Below are 18,166 nucleotides of genomic sequence, written 5' to 3' on the forward strand. Positions count from 1 at the left end.
CTAGCCAGGGACACGGGGATGAGAGGCCAGACAGGCCCACGGGGGCTGGGCTGCCAAGCTTCTGGAAAGGGGGCCAGCTTGAGCAAAAGCTGGATGGCGATCTGACAGCCGGCTTGGGGCACGGAGCTGGGGAGGCCTCTGGGCAGCACGCAGAGGATCCTGCCAGGAGAAGGAACGAGGGCTGACAGCCTGCCAGATCCAGCATGAACTGAAATTTCAGGAGCCTGTGTTCTGGCTGGCAAAAAATGGCTTCTCGGTGGAAAATCTCAAGGCAAGGGAAGGAGAAATCTGTCTCATCTGGCCAGGATCAAGGACCAAAGGAGGTTCTATTCTGAGAGTCAGAACCCTGCCTCAGGACACCCTGGGTCCTGAGCCCCCCCAGCAAGTGCCTGTCACAAAGTAGAGACTTGCTGAAAGATGACAGACAGGCTGCCAGGGAAACCACTGGGATTGATCCCAGGGGCAGATGTGGCCCGGAGTGAAGGACGGGCTTTTTACGTGAAATGAGAGAATGGATGTCATAAACCAGGTGTCCTGACAAGAAATGGGTCTTGTGGGACCTCAGGTTACCTGCTGGAGTTTGAGTCTAACTTTAGGGCCCATAGGAAGGGGAAGAAGAGGGGAACTGGGGCTCCCTGGAACCTCAAGAAGGGAGTCAAGAAAGAGGAGCCAAAGCTCACACAGGCGATGAGCTCTTGGTCTTCCTGCCAGGCCATGGGAGCAGAGGGCTAGTTTGTGATCGCCAGACCGTGTGGGCTCTCACACGGAGGGGCGGCCTAACTTCCCCAGGCTCGAACCCACAGGGCCCCTGTTGTATCACTCTTGCGACTCTTATATTACCTTCGTTTTAGCACTGAACTACCTCTACTACTTCTCGCTTGTAGCTTGGGAGTAACGCAGAGCCAAGAGCCCTGACGGTCCCCTCTAGGTCTCCTGCCCCCAGCACAGGGTCTGGCACAGCAGAAGGGGCGGCAAAGGCTGACGAAGCAAGAGGAGACGGAATTATTTCCCCTGACTTTCTCCACCCTAAGGTTCAGGACCATGCTCCTGTTTTCGTCGCTTCCTGTCCTTCTGTGTGTGCTGACAACAGCCAACTCAGAAGCAGAAGCCTCGGGCGATGCCCAGAAGACGTGCCCAGTGATCACCTGCACCATCCAGGGCAGAGATGGACGAGACGGACCCAAGGGAGAAAAGGGCGAACCAGGTACAGGACAGGCTGCTCTGATTTCCTAAATCTTTACCCCCCACCGGAGACGGTTCCCTAGAAGGGGTCTAGCAGAGACAGGACGACGCTCACCTCTCATTACAGTGGGTGACCATTCACTCAGAGTCATTGCTGTGAAAGGTCATTCTCTCCAAAACAAAGATGCTTCTCTGATCCTCCAGGAGCCCACATTTCCACACAGGAATCCGCGATGTGGGGTCACTTGTAGAGAGCAGATGTCCTGCCTGCCTGTTCCTGAGCTGGCCCTTAGAACAGGCTGTCCTCTGGAACACAGGAGGATCTTTTTACTTTGGGTCGTCACTGGCTCACTGGAGGTTTTCTGGGGTCAGTGTAAATCGAACTGAACTTCTGGAAGAAGAGAAGGCGCCACAGCCCCTGGGTCACTTTTCCTTCCTCTTACAACAGGGCAAGGGCTCCAGGGCTTACAGGGCCCTCCAGGAAAAATGGGGCCTCCAGGAAATATCGGGCCTCCTGGGGCTTCAGGACCAAAGGGCCCCAAAGGAGACCATGGAGATAGTTCAGGTAAGGAGCTCACCCCAGCCCAGTGTGTGCCTAGGGGACCCGGGGCTCTGGGGCCTCGAGGGCCAGGTGGGAGGTGGCCCTTTTCCTGCTGCCCCATTGGAAGATGCCCGACTGCTCCCGACCCAGTATACTTGTTCCCCTGAGCGTGCCGCCCGAGTGCAGACTTCCAAACCCAGCCTTCCCCTCCCCAGGGCTCTGTGGGAGACGGGCCCTGGCTCTTGCTCAGCAGACACAGTCTGCGTTTGTCTCCAGGCTGGGAGGGAACGGTGATGTCCTCTCGGGCGCCGGCTTCATGTCTATTGTCAAAAGAGTGGCATGAAAACGGCTGGTTTCCTAGGACCCCTGAATCGTAGGGAACGTCATGGCAACTTCATTCAGGGTCAAAGGAAGTAAATTCAGTCACAACAAAAGTAAAATGATGGCCTCTTGTTAATATCTGCCAGCTGGCCCATCAGATTGATAAGAGTATTAAGAAGTTTGCCTGGAATAAGAAATGAAAGAGAATGGTTAAGGAAAATTTTCAAAAAGGAAAATCATGAGTTGGGCTTTTTCTTATAAACAGTTATAATATAGCAACACTTAAGCAGTATGTGAACAAAAAGATCCAGAGTCATACTTTATAAGTTATTTTTTATTATTATTAGTTCAGAGTTAATAGTTTACAAGAGCTAATAAGTGAATCTCAGAAGGCAGGAATCCAGAGGTTTTCTTCCTCTGGCTTCGTTTTGGTTTCTTGTTTCTCTAGAATAAGCATACTCTTCAGTAAGCTCTTCCCCCCGGCCCCGCCTTTGGCAAAATACTTTCCTCTCCAGTCGAGGGTCTTCTCATTAAATGACCTTCCTCCTATTGCTTCGCAGTTGCTGAGACGAAGCTGGCTCACCTAGAGAGGGAGATAAAGAGTCTGAAATCAGAACTGGACCATGTCAAAAAGTGTAAGCTCATTTTCTGTCCCCCAGTGTGTTCTTGGCTCTCACCTTTTCCTTGCGTGCTCTAGGTTTCAGGGAGGGTGGACGAGGGCTAACATTTATGAACACTTACCATATCCCGTGGCCTGTGCCGGGTCGGCCTTCTCTCATAGTACGGTTTCATTCAATCCTCTCACTGGCCTTATTTGTGAGGATTAGACCCATTTCATTTACAGGTGAGGAAAAATCAGTCCGGGAAGTGTAGATAATTCACTCGCAGTCCCACAGCTAGGAAGTAGCAGAGGAAGGATCTCACGTGAAGGTCTGACGCTTCCAGAATCTTGGCTTGCTCTTTGGCAACCCCGGGTCTCCGATGGCTATCCATCCATGCCTGGTGCCCAAGACTGGCAGGGTGGCCCAAGCATGTTTCCCTCTGTCCCCCTATACCGGGCCAGTTTGTAACAGATGTTTGTCTCCAGGGTGGGATCTCCCAGGAGGGCGTGAGCTTTCTGCCGGGGACTTGCTCTATAGCTAAGGAGGGCTTCCTGACTAGGATCTGACCTGGTGGTTGAGCATGGGGCTATTTTTCAGAGTCCTGAGTTCCCAGAGCAGGGTTTTTCCCCCTAGTGTCCTGGGCTGAGCGCCAAGCCCAGTCAAACCCTCCCATCCATTGTGATTTCAGTGCAAGCGTTCTCCTTGGGCAAAAAGACTGGGAAGAAGCACTACGTGACCAACGGTGAAACGATGCCTTTTTCCAAAGTGAAGGCTCTGTGTGCCGAGCTCCAGGGCACTATGGCCACCCCTAAGAATGCCGAGGAGACGAAGCCATCCGGCATGTGGCCAAGAACGTGGCCTTCCTGGGCATCACGGATGAGGTGACTGAAGGCCAGTTTATGTATGTGACAGGAGGGAGGCTGAGCTACAGCAACTGGAGGACAAATGAGCCCAACGACCACAGCTCTGGGGAGGACTGTGTGACCATCCTCAAGGACGGGCTCTGGAATGACATCTCCTGCCACTCCTCCTTCCTGGCCGTCTGTGAATTCCCAGCCTGAGGAGGCAGCTTCCTCAGCCCCTCCTGGCCTTCCTGCTGTGTCCCCTATGGCTCTGAAATGGAATTCATGGCCCCCTAATGTTGACTCATTCTTTCATGAGGATGGGAGGGAAATAAAGGGGAAGAGTGTGTGGGATGAGGAAGCGAGGAGAAGTTGACAGTGGGCCTCGAGGGTTTCTGGTCCTTCCTAAGAGCACAGCAGCAGGTCAGAGTCAGCCATGGAAAGGGCCAAGTCAACCCCCTCCTTCCTCAGTGAGGAGCCCACGGCCCAGCCGAGGGACCAGTGGAGGGCCAGTCTGTGTCAGGGCAGGAGACCTCAGCCTCCAGGAGATGCAGTTCCTTCTCCCCTGCGTGATGCCACTATTGGATGCCAACGTCTCCTGCCCTCTGTGCCTGCCCATGGCTAGCCCAGCCCCGTCTGCAACGTGGGTGCTGTTATAGTTGTTTACGAGCTGCACCCGGAAATCTTGCACCACCGGACTGGAACATCCGGCAGTATCCCCCATGGGTAACGAGGCTTAGTCCCAGGAGTCCCCTTACCCTGCCCAAGTGCCTGTGGCCTCCCTATCATCACTAGGGTGATCTTGAGGACAAAGGGCAGCCTTTCCCTCCTGCATACTTTGGGGACACTGATTTGATATCGTGATGTATGCAGCATCACAGAGGAGACAATGCTCAGGCGGGTTGCGTCCGTCCGTACGGGGCAGGTCTCAGTCCCTCCACGTTCCGCATCCCCTTCCTTCTGGGACGTCCTTGTCCCAGCCTAAGTCCACAGGCCCATTATTATAGAGACAAGAGGAAACACTCCCCAAAGGTGAGCTTCACCAGATGCTGCTGCATGATCGGACGGGGTGACATCCATAATTTGAATGATGCTAGATCATTTGGGTGCCTGGCTGGCTCAGTCAGGAGAGCATGCAACTCTTGATCTTGGGGTCATGAGACCAAGTCCCATGTTGGGCCTGGAGTTTACTTAAAAGAATACATGACTGCCAAAAAAAAAAAAAAAAAAAAATGCTAACCATCGTCTGAGCTTTCAGCAAGTCATAAACTTTTTGCTGGTCAAGGGTCTCACCTTGATGTTAATGGTTGCTGACTGATCAGGGTGGTGGTTGCTGAAGGCTGGGTTAGCTGTGGTAATTTCTTAAAATAAAACAACATTGAAGTTTGCAAAAAAAAAAAAAAACCTCCCTCTGAGCAGGGTTCTATTGCCGTGTTGGCCAGCAGCCCTGTGCATGACCAGGGAGGGTTCCCGGGAACCCCAGAGTAAGTGGAGTTGAGATTATACAGAGCCCATGTGGCAAACTGGGGGAGGAAAGTGAATTCCAGCTTCAAGTGTACGCCATTCACAAAATGAGATTAGAGAATATTTCACGAATGGACCCAGGGCCACTTTCGCTTAATGAACTATTTTTGTAGAAATTAGTTTTCTTTGTGTCGAAATTATCAGAGAGAACACCCCTTATTTAGGAAACATTTGATGAGTATTCGTGGAATGGGTACGGGCGAAGAATCCCCCAACAGAGGAGCGGGTTGGATATGAGAGGTGAATATAAGGTAGAGTTCTCTCCCCGGCCAGTTCCCGCCGCAGGACAGTCGGGGCAGGGGGAGCGCCGGGCGGGGACGGGCTGGTGGCCTTGGCACTGGCAGGGGGACGATGACAGGACCTATGTCCTTGGCCTCTAACACACCCAGGCTGTCCCGTCACTGAATCTTCAGTGAGGCTTGTCTCCAGGCGCTGTCCCTGGGAGCAATGAGAAGAGTATTTTTGTGACGTCGAACAGAGCGGTTCTGTTTTCAGGGCAAACCCAGAGAGCTTACCAAAGGGATGGGGAAACTGCTTACGGTGTAGGGGCACATATGGAGCCCTAGGTTCTGACACATAGAAAAAGGGAAGACCAGAAACTTTTTAGAAGGAGAGAAGATACACATACAACAGCCCCGAACAAGAGAATTTCCATCAACAAGCACGAAAGTTACACCTGAATTTTCTTGTAGCCGAGACAAAAATGAGGAAACAGACAGATGGGGCACCTGGGTGGCTCAGTCAGTTAAGCGTCTGCCTTCAACTCAGGTCGTGATCCTGGGGTCCTGGGATCAAGTCCCCATCGGGCTCCCTGCTCAGCAATGAGTCTGCTTTTCCCTCTCACTGTGTGATCTCTCTCGCTCTCACTCTCTCTCAAGTAAAAATCTTTAAAAACAGAAAAGAAAAGGAAACAGATGAGCACTATGTAATTCCATCTGATTTGTGTAAGGAGGTGGGGTCGTGTCCAACTTTCATTTATACTGTGCATAAAGGACAGTATCTTTAGCTGTGAAGTGGTAGAAGTTACAATCACGCATTTCATGTGGATGGCTTCCCAGGATGTACGGATTGCCTCCTAAGTCAGGGAAACATAGGAAAAATCCATAGGACAAGCTCAGATTCTTCCATTCCCCCTTCAGGAGGGGGAATTCTTCACTTGTTCTTCCCTGATCTAGAACCTGATCATCTTTTCAGAGCTCCTCTCTCTAAATGAATCCCCTAGCTGCCGTTCTTCACTCAATCTGGAACTGAGGCCCCCACCTCCCTGTACCGTATCAGCAAGCAGTGGGGCACTGTGCAAGTTAGCTCCAGAGGAGGTGGAGCTGATCTACAGACACAGGATTCTCATCAGAGTCCAAAGATAGAAATTGAAGTTCCTCCAGGCTTCCCAGGACCTGGAGTAAGAGTGAAATTATGGATTCACAGTCTCTCTCCCTCTCTCAAGGGCTAAGGGCAGTCAGTTTCCTTTCCTAAGGGGCATGCAATGATTGATATCTCTTGCACAGGGGATGAAATGGAGCAAGGCGCTCCAAGGACAGACCTTAGGGGCTCCAGGGAGCACATTCCTCTTGAGCCCTGTTTTTCGTTCTGATGCAATAGGAGTCTCTGCCATAGCATTCCCCAGATTGGTTTTTTTGGACCAGAGAACTGGGAGACATACCCAAGCTGTAGTCTTCCTTTGCTGCCTCTTGCAAAGAGTAACCTGAAGGTCGTGCCTCAGAGCGTTCCTGCCAAGGAAGCTGGTGTTCAGACCTCTGTGGGGCTGGGGCCCTGACTCTGGGGTCATGCCCAGGAGAAGGACAAGGCCTGGGTCTCTGTGTGCTTTGTTAGGGCTGGAGGAGAGGTGCTTGGCGGGTGGGAAGTTCAGGATTTGGAAGAGGGAGCCTGTGGTTCGAGGTTAGCTCCCTAACTAATGCACCGAGTGGCATGTCGGCTCTCTGGGCCTCAGTCTCCCTATCTGTAAATTGGTCTGTAATGGCTTCTTCCTTTGAAAGTTGTATGAATCAAAGGTTACATAAAGATTCAGATCTGCATCTCCCTCTGACCCGCCCCCCTCCCATGCTCTCTCTCTCTCATTCTCTCTCAAATAAATAAAATCTTAAAAAAAGGAAAGGCACATGTGCACAGAGTGCTAGAATATTTTAGGGGCACCTGGGTGGCTCAGTGGGTTAAGCCTCTGCCTTCAGCTCAGGTCATGATCCCAGGGTCCTGGGATCGAGCCCTGTGTCCAGCTCCCCGCTCAGCAGGGAGTCTGCTTTTCCCTCTCCCTCAGCTCCTCCCACTGCTTGTGCTCTCTCTCCCAAATAAATAAATAAAATCTTAAAGAAAACAAACAGAAGATTCAGATCTGCAGGGCCCATTTCACGAGCAAAGCTGCAGGATCTGAGAACTGTTTTCAGTTTTTGTTACTTGTCAATCACTTTTGTGCAAACAAATTGTGGCCTAAACACTTACCACCTATTTCTTGAGTCCATAGAAAGCCAGTATGAGTAAGTTAGAAGGGCAACCATGCCCTGTTTTCAAAATGGGAACTTCGAATTTAAATTATGTCTAGAAGTCGGGGGCGCCTGGGTGGCTCAGTCGTTAAGCGTCTGCCTTCGGCTCAGGTCATGATCCCAGGGTCCTGGGATCGAGCCCCACATCGGGCTCCCTGCTCAGCGGGGAGCCTGCTTCTCCCTCTCCCACTCCCCCTGCTTGTGTTCCCTCTCTCGCTGTGCTTCTCTCTGTCAAATAAATAAATAAAATCTTTAAAAAAGAAAAAATTATGTCTAGAAGTCAACAGTCTCCTATGGAGGTATAGAGGCAGCCAGTGTAACTGTAATTTGCTCCCTGGGTCAGAATGAAAAGAACTACCGAAGCTCACAACATTCAAGGCCTAGGCTTCAGCCTGAGGGTGGATCCTGAAATTGCAGGGCCTTGTTCCTGCAGGACGATCTTTCTTTGGAGTCCTATAGCTCTGCTGTTCTCACTTTTAGTCACGCCCCAAGCCAGCGGAGGGGGACTTGGGGTACCAGCTGAAGGCCCAGCTTTCACATTCCTCAAATCGCCATCCTGCCTGGGACCCATCCCGCCTCCCTTGTCTGTGGCTGTCAGAGATCGACCAGCATCAGGGGTCTGTCAGACCGTGCGTCATGGAGAGAGCCTCTGACCTGGAATGTTGTTTGCTCATCACTTAACCGCTCTGTGGTTTGGAACCTGCCAGGAATCAGGGACTTTCTTCTCATTTGCCAGGAAAGATTGAATGTCACTGTGGAGTTTGGCCTTAGAGATGTTGGAAAGTGGATTTTGCAAAGCGATGTTGCCCTGTGACCCTGAGTGGCTGATGGAGTGCTGGGAAGGTGGGAGGAGCTCCGGGCTCGGATTCTGGGAAGGAGTGCTCCCCACCCCCGCAGCGACCTGTGTGGGGAGGAGATGGTGTCTCCAACTGCGGACCAGGGGTTTGTCCAGGCAAACACACGTGTCATGCTCTAAAGAGGTGGGATGCGAGTTGCCACTTATGGGCTAAACCAACGCCTTGGGCTTAGCTGGGCCCCTGCTAACCCAAGGGCCAGTGTGCTCTGTCCTGGACGGCAGAGAGTTTGTGCCCCCTCATGCAGCTCTTCAGAGTAGGGCCCAGGAGAACTGCCTGGAATGCTTGACAAAATCATAGGCTCTCAGCCCCACCCTGGATCCAGTGACTCAAAACTTCCGAAATCTGTCATTTTCTCCAGATCCTTAGGCAATCCACATGAAACCACTGGCCCGAGAAATACAGTCACTCTGGGGAAGCCAACAGACCCAGTGCTTGAGAGTCCCAGCATCCTGCTCTGAGGGAGCTCAGCCTCAGCCTTCCCCCAGCCTGTGTCCAGGCCTCTCTCTGCACACCCCTTGCTGAGGAGCCATGGCTCGGGGGGGTTCCGAGGGCTCTGGGTGAGGTGTGTGGGTGCTCAGTCATGGACAAAAGGGTCCACGAGGGGCCCTGAGCTGTGCCCCAAGGAGACTGTCCGGGTGCTAATGGGCTCTTCCTCCCCTGCCTCAACCCCGGTCACCATTCCAATGCTCCACGTTATTTTCTTGTTAGCAATTCTAATCACCTGGAATCTTCTTGACCATTTACTTGTTCAAGTTATATCTGTGAAGCAAAGCCATTAAGAAGACTCTGGAGCCAGGGCGCCTGGGTGGCTCAGTTGTTGAACGTCTGCCTTCAGCTCAGGTCATGATCCCGGGGTCCTGGGATCGAGCCCCACATCGGGCTCCCTGCTCCGCGGGAAGCCTGCTTCTCCCTCTCCCACTCCCCCTGCTTGTGTTCCTGCTCTCACTGTGTCTCTCTCTGTCAAATAAATAAACAAAATCTTAAAAAAAAAAAAAAAAGAAGAAGAAGACTCTGGAGCCAGACGGCCTGGATTCAAACCCTGGCCCTACTACCTCGCAGCTGTGTGACCCTGGGCAGGTCACACACATCCTAAGTTTGAGTTCCCTTCTCTGCAAAGCTGGGATAATAATCGTGGTCACCTCATGGGGTTGATCGTTTCTGCTGCTCTGGTGACTGTCACAATACCGGGCCACTCACCCCTGCCATCCCAGGGCCCCAGGAAAGGGCTGGAAACCACATCCACACTCAGTGGCTGTTGAATGAACAAATGAATGACCGGATCTCAGTCCTCCCCCAAAACATGGGACCCGACTGCCTGCTCTGGAGCTTGACTGAGCTCCAAGCTGGACTCGAGAGAAGCAGCCAAACTTAACTTTGAAATACGGTGACGGGCACAGCCTGTGGCCTTGGGTGCCCTGGCCGTGGCCTCCTGCTGCCCTCTGCTGGCTGTCCCCGGGACCAGGCTAGCAAACTCCCAGAGATCGAAGAGGGAGCAAAGGGAACAGCAGGGGGCTGGGAGGGGGGCGGTGTCTCAGGAGCTCTTTGCAACTTCCGAGCGTTCTTCCTCTCCCCTTTTGCCTGGTGCTACACCCACTTGGAATGCCTTTCCTAAACGCCTCTACCCTTTAAGTCCAGATCCAGATGCACACTCCCTCTGGGTGACCACAAGTGTCCAGCAAGCCCTCAGTACTGGTGGGACTCTCTGCTCGTTGTCTGTGTGTCTGTCTCATTTCCAAACCTAACTGTGAGTTCTTCAGGGCAGGACCCGCATGCCACCTCCATCCTCCTCCTGGTCTGCCCACCTCAGATCTCTGTGTCCAGGGCAATTTCAGAATCCCCCCAAGGACAAGACCACACGGCTCACCCTTTGGAGGCTGGGTTTGTGGGCTTCCCATTGGGCTCCCCGTGGACTTTCTGGGTATCTCTCTCTCAAGTCCAATCAGAATCGGGCCCTGGGCTTTTTATTCCCTCTTCCCCGCCCCCAGCACCAGCGAGGAGGTTTGCCTGTGATTTTGGTAGTGACCCCTCATCCTCTCAAAAGTACTGAGGAGTTCAGGCTGAGGACCTGTAAGTAAGGAGACTTGAGAGAGTGCCCAGGGACCCCTTGGGCAGCGGCAGAGGGCCCAGCACTGGGAGGGATGGGGGATCTCCTGTGGGTCTCAAATGTAGAAGACTGCTATCCTGCCGCCGGGCAATCTATGAGGCAATGCTGTCTTCCTAAAGCTGGGAGCCCAGCTGATGGAAGCACCAGGAGTCTTGCAGAGGTCCCAGAAAGGGCTTGGCTCACTGATGAAACTCAGGGGCATCCTCCCTGTTGGGTTCCCTCAGGTCCTGCAGAGCAGTGCCCTCCTAAGACAAGAATGGCAAACATCAGCACACAGGGTGCCCCTCTCCTCCGCTGTGTCTGGGGCAGACAAAAGGCATCAAGTACCTCCTACTCAGCCTGGATGAGACCCTGAAAGCCATTTAACCCTGCCATTATCACCAAGGGATCTGGACTGTGTGTGGAAAGTGACTTCCTGTCTACCGCGGGCTGGTGCTCCTGACAAGTCCAGCTTCCTGTTCACCTGAGAACCTATGGCCTCGGTGATCACAAAAGGACTATCCTGTGCCTTGTGCAGGGTTGCATGTGTGACCCTCACCCCCAGTGAGAACGGGGTCTGGAGAGCCGACATTGCCCAGCTGTGCTGAGCCCTTCCCGAGCTCTGTCTGGGAAGCTGCTCCCGGACCATCATCCCCCCTTCCACCGATGACATCTGGTCCCCAAGCACTCCAAGGACAGGCATCAGAAAAGGTGGTGTGCATTTTGGTTTCACTGTGTAAAGAAGGTTTGGGGAGGGCGCCTGGGTGGCTCAGTTGGTTGGGCGACTGCCTTCGGCTCAGGTCATGATCCTGGAGTCCCGGGATCGAGTCCCACATCGGGCTCCCTGCTCGGCAGGGAGTCTGCTTCTCCCTCTGACCCTCCTCCCTCTCATGCTCTCTGTCTCTCATTCTCTCTCTCTCAAATAAATAAATAAAATCTTTAAAAAAAAAATATTTAAAAAAAAAAGAAGGTTTGGGGAGTACAGAGGTGGAGGACGGCTGGATGTGTCAGAGGTGGCTTAACATCACACCCACTGCTACCGGTCATTCTCAACTCCTGCACCACAGTGATGCTCTGAGTTTCAGAGAAAAAGCAGTGCCACTTTCCTCCTCCCCAGCCAGGATGCTAGACCCTGCTGCAGCCTCGGGGCCACAGCTGTGGATTCGGAGCCCAGCCACAGAGTCCACGTGAGGGAGGGCTGTGGAGGGATGCCCAAGTCCCTTTGTCCTAGCTGCCTCTAAGCCTGATCAACAGCGAAAAGGAAGTGAATAGATTGCCTTTAAAGTTCTTTCAGTCTTTTTCACATCTGTGATTATAGTGCCTTTCTTATTGCTCACAGTTGACCCTTGAATAGCAGATGTTAGGGACTCTGACCTCCCATGAAGCTGAAACTCCACATACAACTTTTGTCTTCCCAAAACTTTACTAATAGCCTATTGCTGACCGGAAGTCATACTCATAACATGAATGGTCAAAAAACACACAATTTTGTATTGTTACACATATTATACACTGTATTCTTGTAACAAAGTAAGCTACAGAAAAAAAAGTGTTATTAAGCCATCAGGAAGAGAAAGAACATTTACAGTACTATACTGTATTTATAAAAAGAAAATCCACATATAAGTGGACCCACACAGTCTAAACCTGTGTGGTTCAAAGGTCAACTGTACGGTGCATAGTGGTGTTTTGTCTTTTTTTTTTTTTCTTATATAGATTTTTCAAGATGTATTTTTCTCATTTGGCTTTAAAAAATGTGGTTTCTGGGCTAACTTATCATTTCTATCATTTTTATTTATTTTCTATTTCATTAGTTTCACTTTATATCTATTTGCTTTGTCCTTCCTTTACTTTTTATTGTTTGAAATTTTGTTTTAAAAAGATAAATACTGGGATGCGTGGGTGGCTCAGTCGGTTAAGCACCTGCCTTCGGCTCAGGTCATGATCCCAGGGTCCTGGGATCAAGCCCTGCATCGGGCTCCCTGCTCAGTGGGGAGCCTGCTTCTCCCTCTGCCTGCTGCTCCCTCTGCTTGTGCGCGCTCTTTCTCTCTCTCTCTGACAAATAAATAAATAAAATCTTAAAAAAAAAAACCATGAATACTTGGTTCGATTATTTTCAATTCACGCTTTAAAAATTTTTTTGTAATAATGAAAGTAAAGTATATATCCCTTGAATGTAACTCTAACTCTAGCCCATAGATTTTGGGACTATTTACTGTTGCTGAATTTAGTTTTTTAAATTACTACTAAGATTGTGCATTTTTTCATGTTTCAACACTATTGGACATCAGTATTCCTTGTTTTATGAATTTTTTCTTCTCATTCTTTATCCCGTTTTTCCTAATTATGCATCAGTTTATTGTTTTTTCTCTTACGTGCTTTGCAAATAAATCAACATTTTACTTTTCATTTTTCGTTGGCTTTTACTTTTTGGCAGAGAAGTTTTATGTATTTTTTGTGTGGCCTGATGTATCAATAATATTGTTTTGGGTTTTCTTCTCTGAGATCATTCTTAGATATCTCTTTTCTCCTCTAAGACTATAGAATCATCACTTATATTTTCTTCTGATTTTGATTTGTATATGTAACTAAAAGAATCTGATTTTATTTTTCCTCTAAATGCTTAACCATTTACGTCAGGATTATTAACTGAGCAATCATCATTTTCCTACTATTTTGGTATTCTATTTTTATCATGCATAGATGATACGAATGTGTACATATGCATCCTTGGACCCGTATTTGGACTTCGTGGGTTTTCACATCGTCTCTATTCCAGTGTCACTAATATACTAATTAGGTTAGTTTTATAAAACCTTTTAACATAAGATGACCAAGTTCATTCTCATTTTTTATTTTTTTAAGATTTTATTTATTTGTGGGGCACCTGGGTGGCTCAGTCGTTAAGCGTCTGCCTTCGGCTCAGGTGATGATCCCAGGGTCCTGGGATCGAGCCCCACATCGGGCTCCCTGCTCGGCGGGAAGCCTGCTTCTCCCTCTCCCACTCCCCCTGCTTGTGTTCCCTCTCTCGCTGTCTCTCTCTCTCTCTCTGTTGAATGGATAAATAAAATCTTTTAAAAAAAAAATAAGATTTTATTTATTTGAGATAGAGAGCGTGCCTGAAGGGAGCGGGGGGTGGAGGAGGAGCAAGGGAGAGGGAGAGAGAGAAGCAGACTCTGTGCTGAGTGCAGAGCCCAGTGAGGGGCTTGATCCTATGACCCAGAGATCATGACCCGAGCTGACATCAAGAGTCAGACGCCCAACTGACTGAGCCACCCAGGCGTCCCCATTCTTATTATTTTTAAATTTTTTTCACTGTTCTAGGATGTTTATTCTTTCCTAAGAGCTTAGGAATCACTTGATGAGGCCCTTATAGGACTTGGGATGGAGTCTTCGGCGAACTCACATCCCTCTTGGTGGGTGGATGGGGGTCAGGCATCCGGGAGGCCAGGCATCGGGCTGGCTCAAAACCCAATCCTGGTTCTTCCCTCCTCTTCTTGCCCGGACCCAGCCCTCCGGTCACAGAGTGCCCGTGCTTGGCCCCAGGCTGCCGCCTGACCTTTCAGCCCTGGCCTGGGGCCAGCCAATCATAAAAGGGCAGAAAGCCTGGTGGTAAAGACACAGCGCTACTTCCTCAAATCAAAGGGCCTGGAAACATCTTGAAAACACTTTATTCAGCCCTATAAACAGACTTACAAGTAGGAATTGAGGATTTCATTCACTCAACTCTTTCATGTATTTACTTCATTCATTCTGCCGATGTACTAAAAACTACGAAAAGTACCATTTTGCTCAGGAAGGGCCCGCATGAGTCCCTCTGGGACTCGAAGTTGTTTGAGCCAGGCAGTCTGAGAGATTACACTGCTTAAGTAAATGGAGGGCAAGGAGGCTACTATTCAGTGTGTCACAGATATGGATGGGCTACGGATGCTGCAGTGACAACCCGCAAATCTCACTCAGAGCCCAAGTGGTTGCAAGTGATCCCCCCTAGATCCACAAGGGTAGTTGTGCTCCATGAATTTGCTCACGTTTCCAGAATGCTGGATTGTAGAGTAACTTCATCGCCACCAAAGTCTTCTGTGATCACAGTGGCAGCAGAAAAGAGGGCATTTGGGGATATGCCCTGGTCCTCATCTGCGTCCTCCCAGAGGTGACACATGTCACAAGCCTGCCTTCGTAAGGCCTCCCTTATTGAAATGTTGGTGAAAAACAGTAGCATCTACAAAACACCTGCTATTAGCCATCCAGAGGCCTCAGTCACAGACGATTCCCCTGAACGATAGTGAGAGTCTGAGTAGCCTGGAGATTGCACAAGGTGACGGCTCCCTATTCTCCCCGTTAACGGGTTTTAGACTTGCCCACTCATTCTAATCCATTTATTGAGCATCTCGATTGCCCATTGCTGGAACACATTCTATAACTTACCTCTAAGGTTCTGGATGTGCAGGGCTGCAGCAGCTATGAGGGCATGACCAGCCGTTTCCATCTCTGTGTGTCAGTGCCTGACAAATATTTGAGGTATAAATTCATATTTTACTCCTCCTGATAGATACCTGGTTTTCTCTGCTCTTGTATATAAGACGTAGGTAACTTGAAAAGTCAAGCACACTATTAACCTTGGGTTAAGGACATGCAAAAGATAAGAGTGATGGAGAATGCCCTCCACGTAAGCAATTCCCTTTTATATCAAGGGAATTCAGAAGAAACCTAGGATCCTGAAAAAGCAAACATCAGAGGTCTCCCCACTGGCTGTTCATTGCGGGATGTGGGCTGGTTTGGTGCCAGGAGGGTTGAGAACCAGGGAGTAACTTGAGAATCTTCTGTTAAACTGAACAGGGCCTTCCCTATGAAACTGCTGTGGTTGTCCCCTGTCCAAACAGGGAAGGATCCCAGTCTTCTCCCATGATGTCACCTGGCACTGTGAGGGTCACAACATCTCCTGAGATCATAAGAATCACACAGCCCGGGCTTTACATGGCACCTAGGCTACTAAAGCAGGGACCATGGCTACTATGATTGGGATGGGGCTGATAATGTTTAAGAACTGTGTTGACCTTTGCCCATGATAGAAGTACTTGCAAGGGAGGCCTCTAGTTCAGGAATGGGCTCAGGCCTGAATTTTCTGAAATGCTTGCCTCAGTCCTCTGCATTAGTCAAGCTGTGTCTACAGAGCCCAAATGACCCTCCTTACTTGTTCTCGGTGCTGGAGAGCAAACCAGGCCCCTGCGGCCCCACGGTGCAGATAGATCGGCCCCCTCTTCCTAGGGTTTGGGGTCTCAGCATTCCCAGCCTTCAACATCACAGAAGATTTCTTTCCTTCCTACTGAGTCACATAGTGCTGCACTCTTTCCTTCTCTCTTGTCAAGAAATAGGCTTGGCTTAAGTGTCAGGATGGATAGTGATCACTTTTAGAGGGTCTGCCTAAACCACCATGACCTTGCATGGATCCCAGTGGCCATATTGTCCTGTGCGCACCCACCCTCCAGGTTTAGGTGATTGGACCAGAGGCGGGCATCTGAGACAGACTCATTTTCATAGGAGTTTTGAATTGCTATCAAGCAAGAGTTTCTTATCTCTGGGTGGCGATTTCTGTGACACACGTTTCGCCCTACATGGGCAGTCAAGAGAGTGGGAAGAAGAGGAAGCTGGGGTGGGAAGGAGGAAGAGGCAAGGATGCAGAAGCCAGGGAAACAGCAGACGCTGTCTCCCAGTCCTCCTTGGGCCAATTCACAACTCTCTGTTCTTAGAAGAAACGCTCCTATTTCGCTTAAAGCTCGATTCAGTTGTTCTTCATATTTGCAATTAAAAACAAACAAGCAAACAAACAAAAAGGCCTTTCTAAGCTCCCTCAGTGAGTGTGTCCAAGTGTGGCCTCTGTGCTGGAGAGTTGTTTGCCCTTACTGTGGAACTGACTTATATTTCAGAAGCTGCCAGGAATTGGGGATTTTTTTAGTAACAGGAGAAAGATCGTGGCAGAGAGGCTGAGCGGTGTGCTGGTGGGAGATGCGGTTTTGTTTTCAGGCCGGCTGTCCTATGTACCGGATGTGGCTGCAGGAGTGTTGGGCAGAGGACCAGGGGGACCCACTGAGGAAGGGCCAGAAAGGACAGAGCTCATGGTCTCTGGGAACAAGGGAGAGAGTGGTTGGCTCTCTGTCTAGGGGAAGGGCATGACCCCCTCCTATGAGCCTGTGCTTCACCCAGGTGTCATTCCAATTTCTTAAGCATAGGTTCATTTATATTTTTGGGTTTTTGTTTGTTTTTTTTTTAATGTCAGAGAGAGAGAGAGCACAAGCAGGGGGAGTGGCAGGCAGAGGGAGAAGCAGGCTCCCTGCTGAGCAAGGAGCCCGATGCAGGGCTCGATCCCAAGACCCTGGGATCATGACCTGAGCCGAAGGCAGATGCTTAGCCGACTGAGCCACCCGGGCATCTCTCATTTACATTCTTTGTAGTACTTAGTCATGGTGAGCACAGGGTGATGTATGGAACTGTTGAATCGCTATACTCTACACCTGAAACTAATATAACTCTGTATGCTAACTAACTGGAATTAAAATAAAAACTTAATTAAAAAAAAGAAGAAAAGGGTGCCTGGGTGGCTCAGTCGGTTAAGCGACTGCCTTCGGCTCAGGTCATGATCCTGGAGTCCCGGGATCGAGTCCCGCATCGGGCTCCCTGCTCGGCGGGGAGCCTGCTTCTCCCTCTGACCCTCCCCCCTCTCATGTGCTCTCTCTCATTCTCTCTGTCTCAAATAAATAAATAAAATCTTTTAAGAAAATAAAAATAAAAAATAAAAAAAAAAAAAGAAGAAAAGAAAATACCAAAAAATTCTTTTGCAGTACTGTGTCAATAAAATTGACTAAATTCATGCAGAGGACTTTGGCCTAAAAATGTACAGGCCAAAAGTATAAGCTCTGAGGTGAGACGACTTTGGCACGACTGAACTGTACTGCTGGGGCCACATGTGACTCCCGGCGTGCTCTGCGTCCTGCTTTCCAGAGCTGTAGAAGGAGGAACCTTTGACGAGACTACCCCTGGGGCGGAGTGGAGAAAGAACATTCCCGGAACTGTCAGGCCAGACGAGGGTTGGGGATAAATGTGAGCCTGGCCGGACACCCTCCGTGCCTGAGATTCCAAATGGATCTGGGGTTGTGTGGATGGAACTCCCTCCCATGAACCGAGAGGCAGCCATATGACATGAAGAGAGGGAGCTCCTGGGCCGTGCAAGGATGAGGCCCGGTCTACTGGGCATAGGGCCATGCAGTCGGGGGAGGCAGACACTCGCCGCCAGGTCATCCCCCTGCCCTCTGCCACTTCCTGGGCACCGGCCTTGAAGTAAGAGGCAGCCGCTGAGGCCTGCCAGCCCTGGGACTCCAGCTTGCATTGGTTAGAGGAGCCTGGGGTTCTGGGAGAGGTCCCCCAACAGGGATATGCACATGGGAGCTGTCAGGAGAAGGAATTCGAAGCCTTGGACAGGATGAGTTCCACCTGGAGTGAGTCGGGCCAGAAGAGAACGGAGGGAGAGCAGGGGCCCCCACCGCGGCATGAAGCGGTCAAGAAGGGAGGAGCAAACGAGGCGGACGAGGCCGAGACAAAAGTCAGCAAGAGCGCTGCTCTGGAAGCTGCTCTGGAAGAGGAGGAAGAGGGCAGGGCAGGGCTGGTCAGCCGGTCAAATGTGGCTGAGAGTGTGAGGAGGAGGACGGCTGAGGAGGAGCCACTGGA

The 18,166-nt window shown here is 50.5% G+C and overlaps 1 protein-coding gene across 1 annotated transcript; it reads left to right on the forward strand.

Annotated features, from left to right (window-relative positions):
• On the forward strand, positions 1-3,785 carry MBL2 (mannose binding lectin 2). Its single transcript, XM_031041722.2, is given in 6 exon segments — positions 1-271; positions 1,032-1,204; positions 1,631-1,747; positions 2,605-2,679; positions 3,335-3,469; positions 3,472-3,785. Coding segments are annotated over 6 exon segments (762 nt in total). The 5' UTR covers positions 1-245; the 3' UTR covers positions 3,708-3,785.
• Positions 3,786-18,166: the final 14,381 nt, after the last annotated feature.

Source organism: Leptonychotes weddellii, chromosome 6 (genome assembly GCF_054177405.1).
Source record: "Leptonychotes weddellii isolate Sample4059 chromosome 6, ASM5417740v2, whole genome shotgun sequence".
Taxonomy (NCBI): domain Eukaryota; kingdom Metazoa; phylum Chordata; class Mammalia; order Carnivora; family Phocidae; genus Leptonychotes; species Leptonychotes weddellii.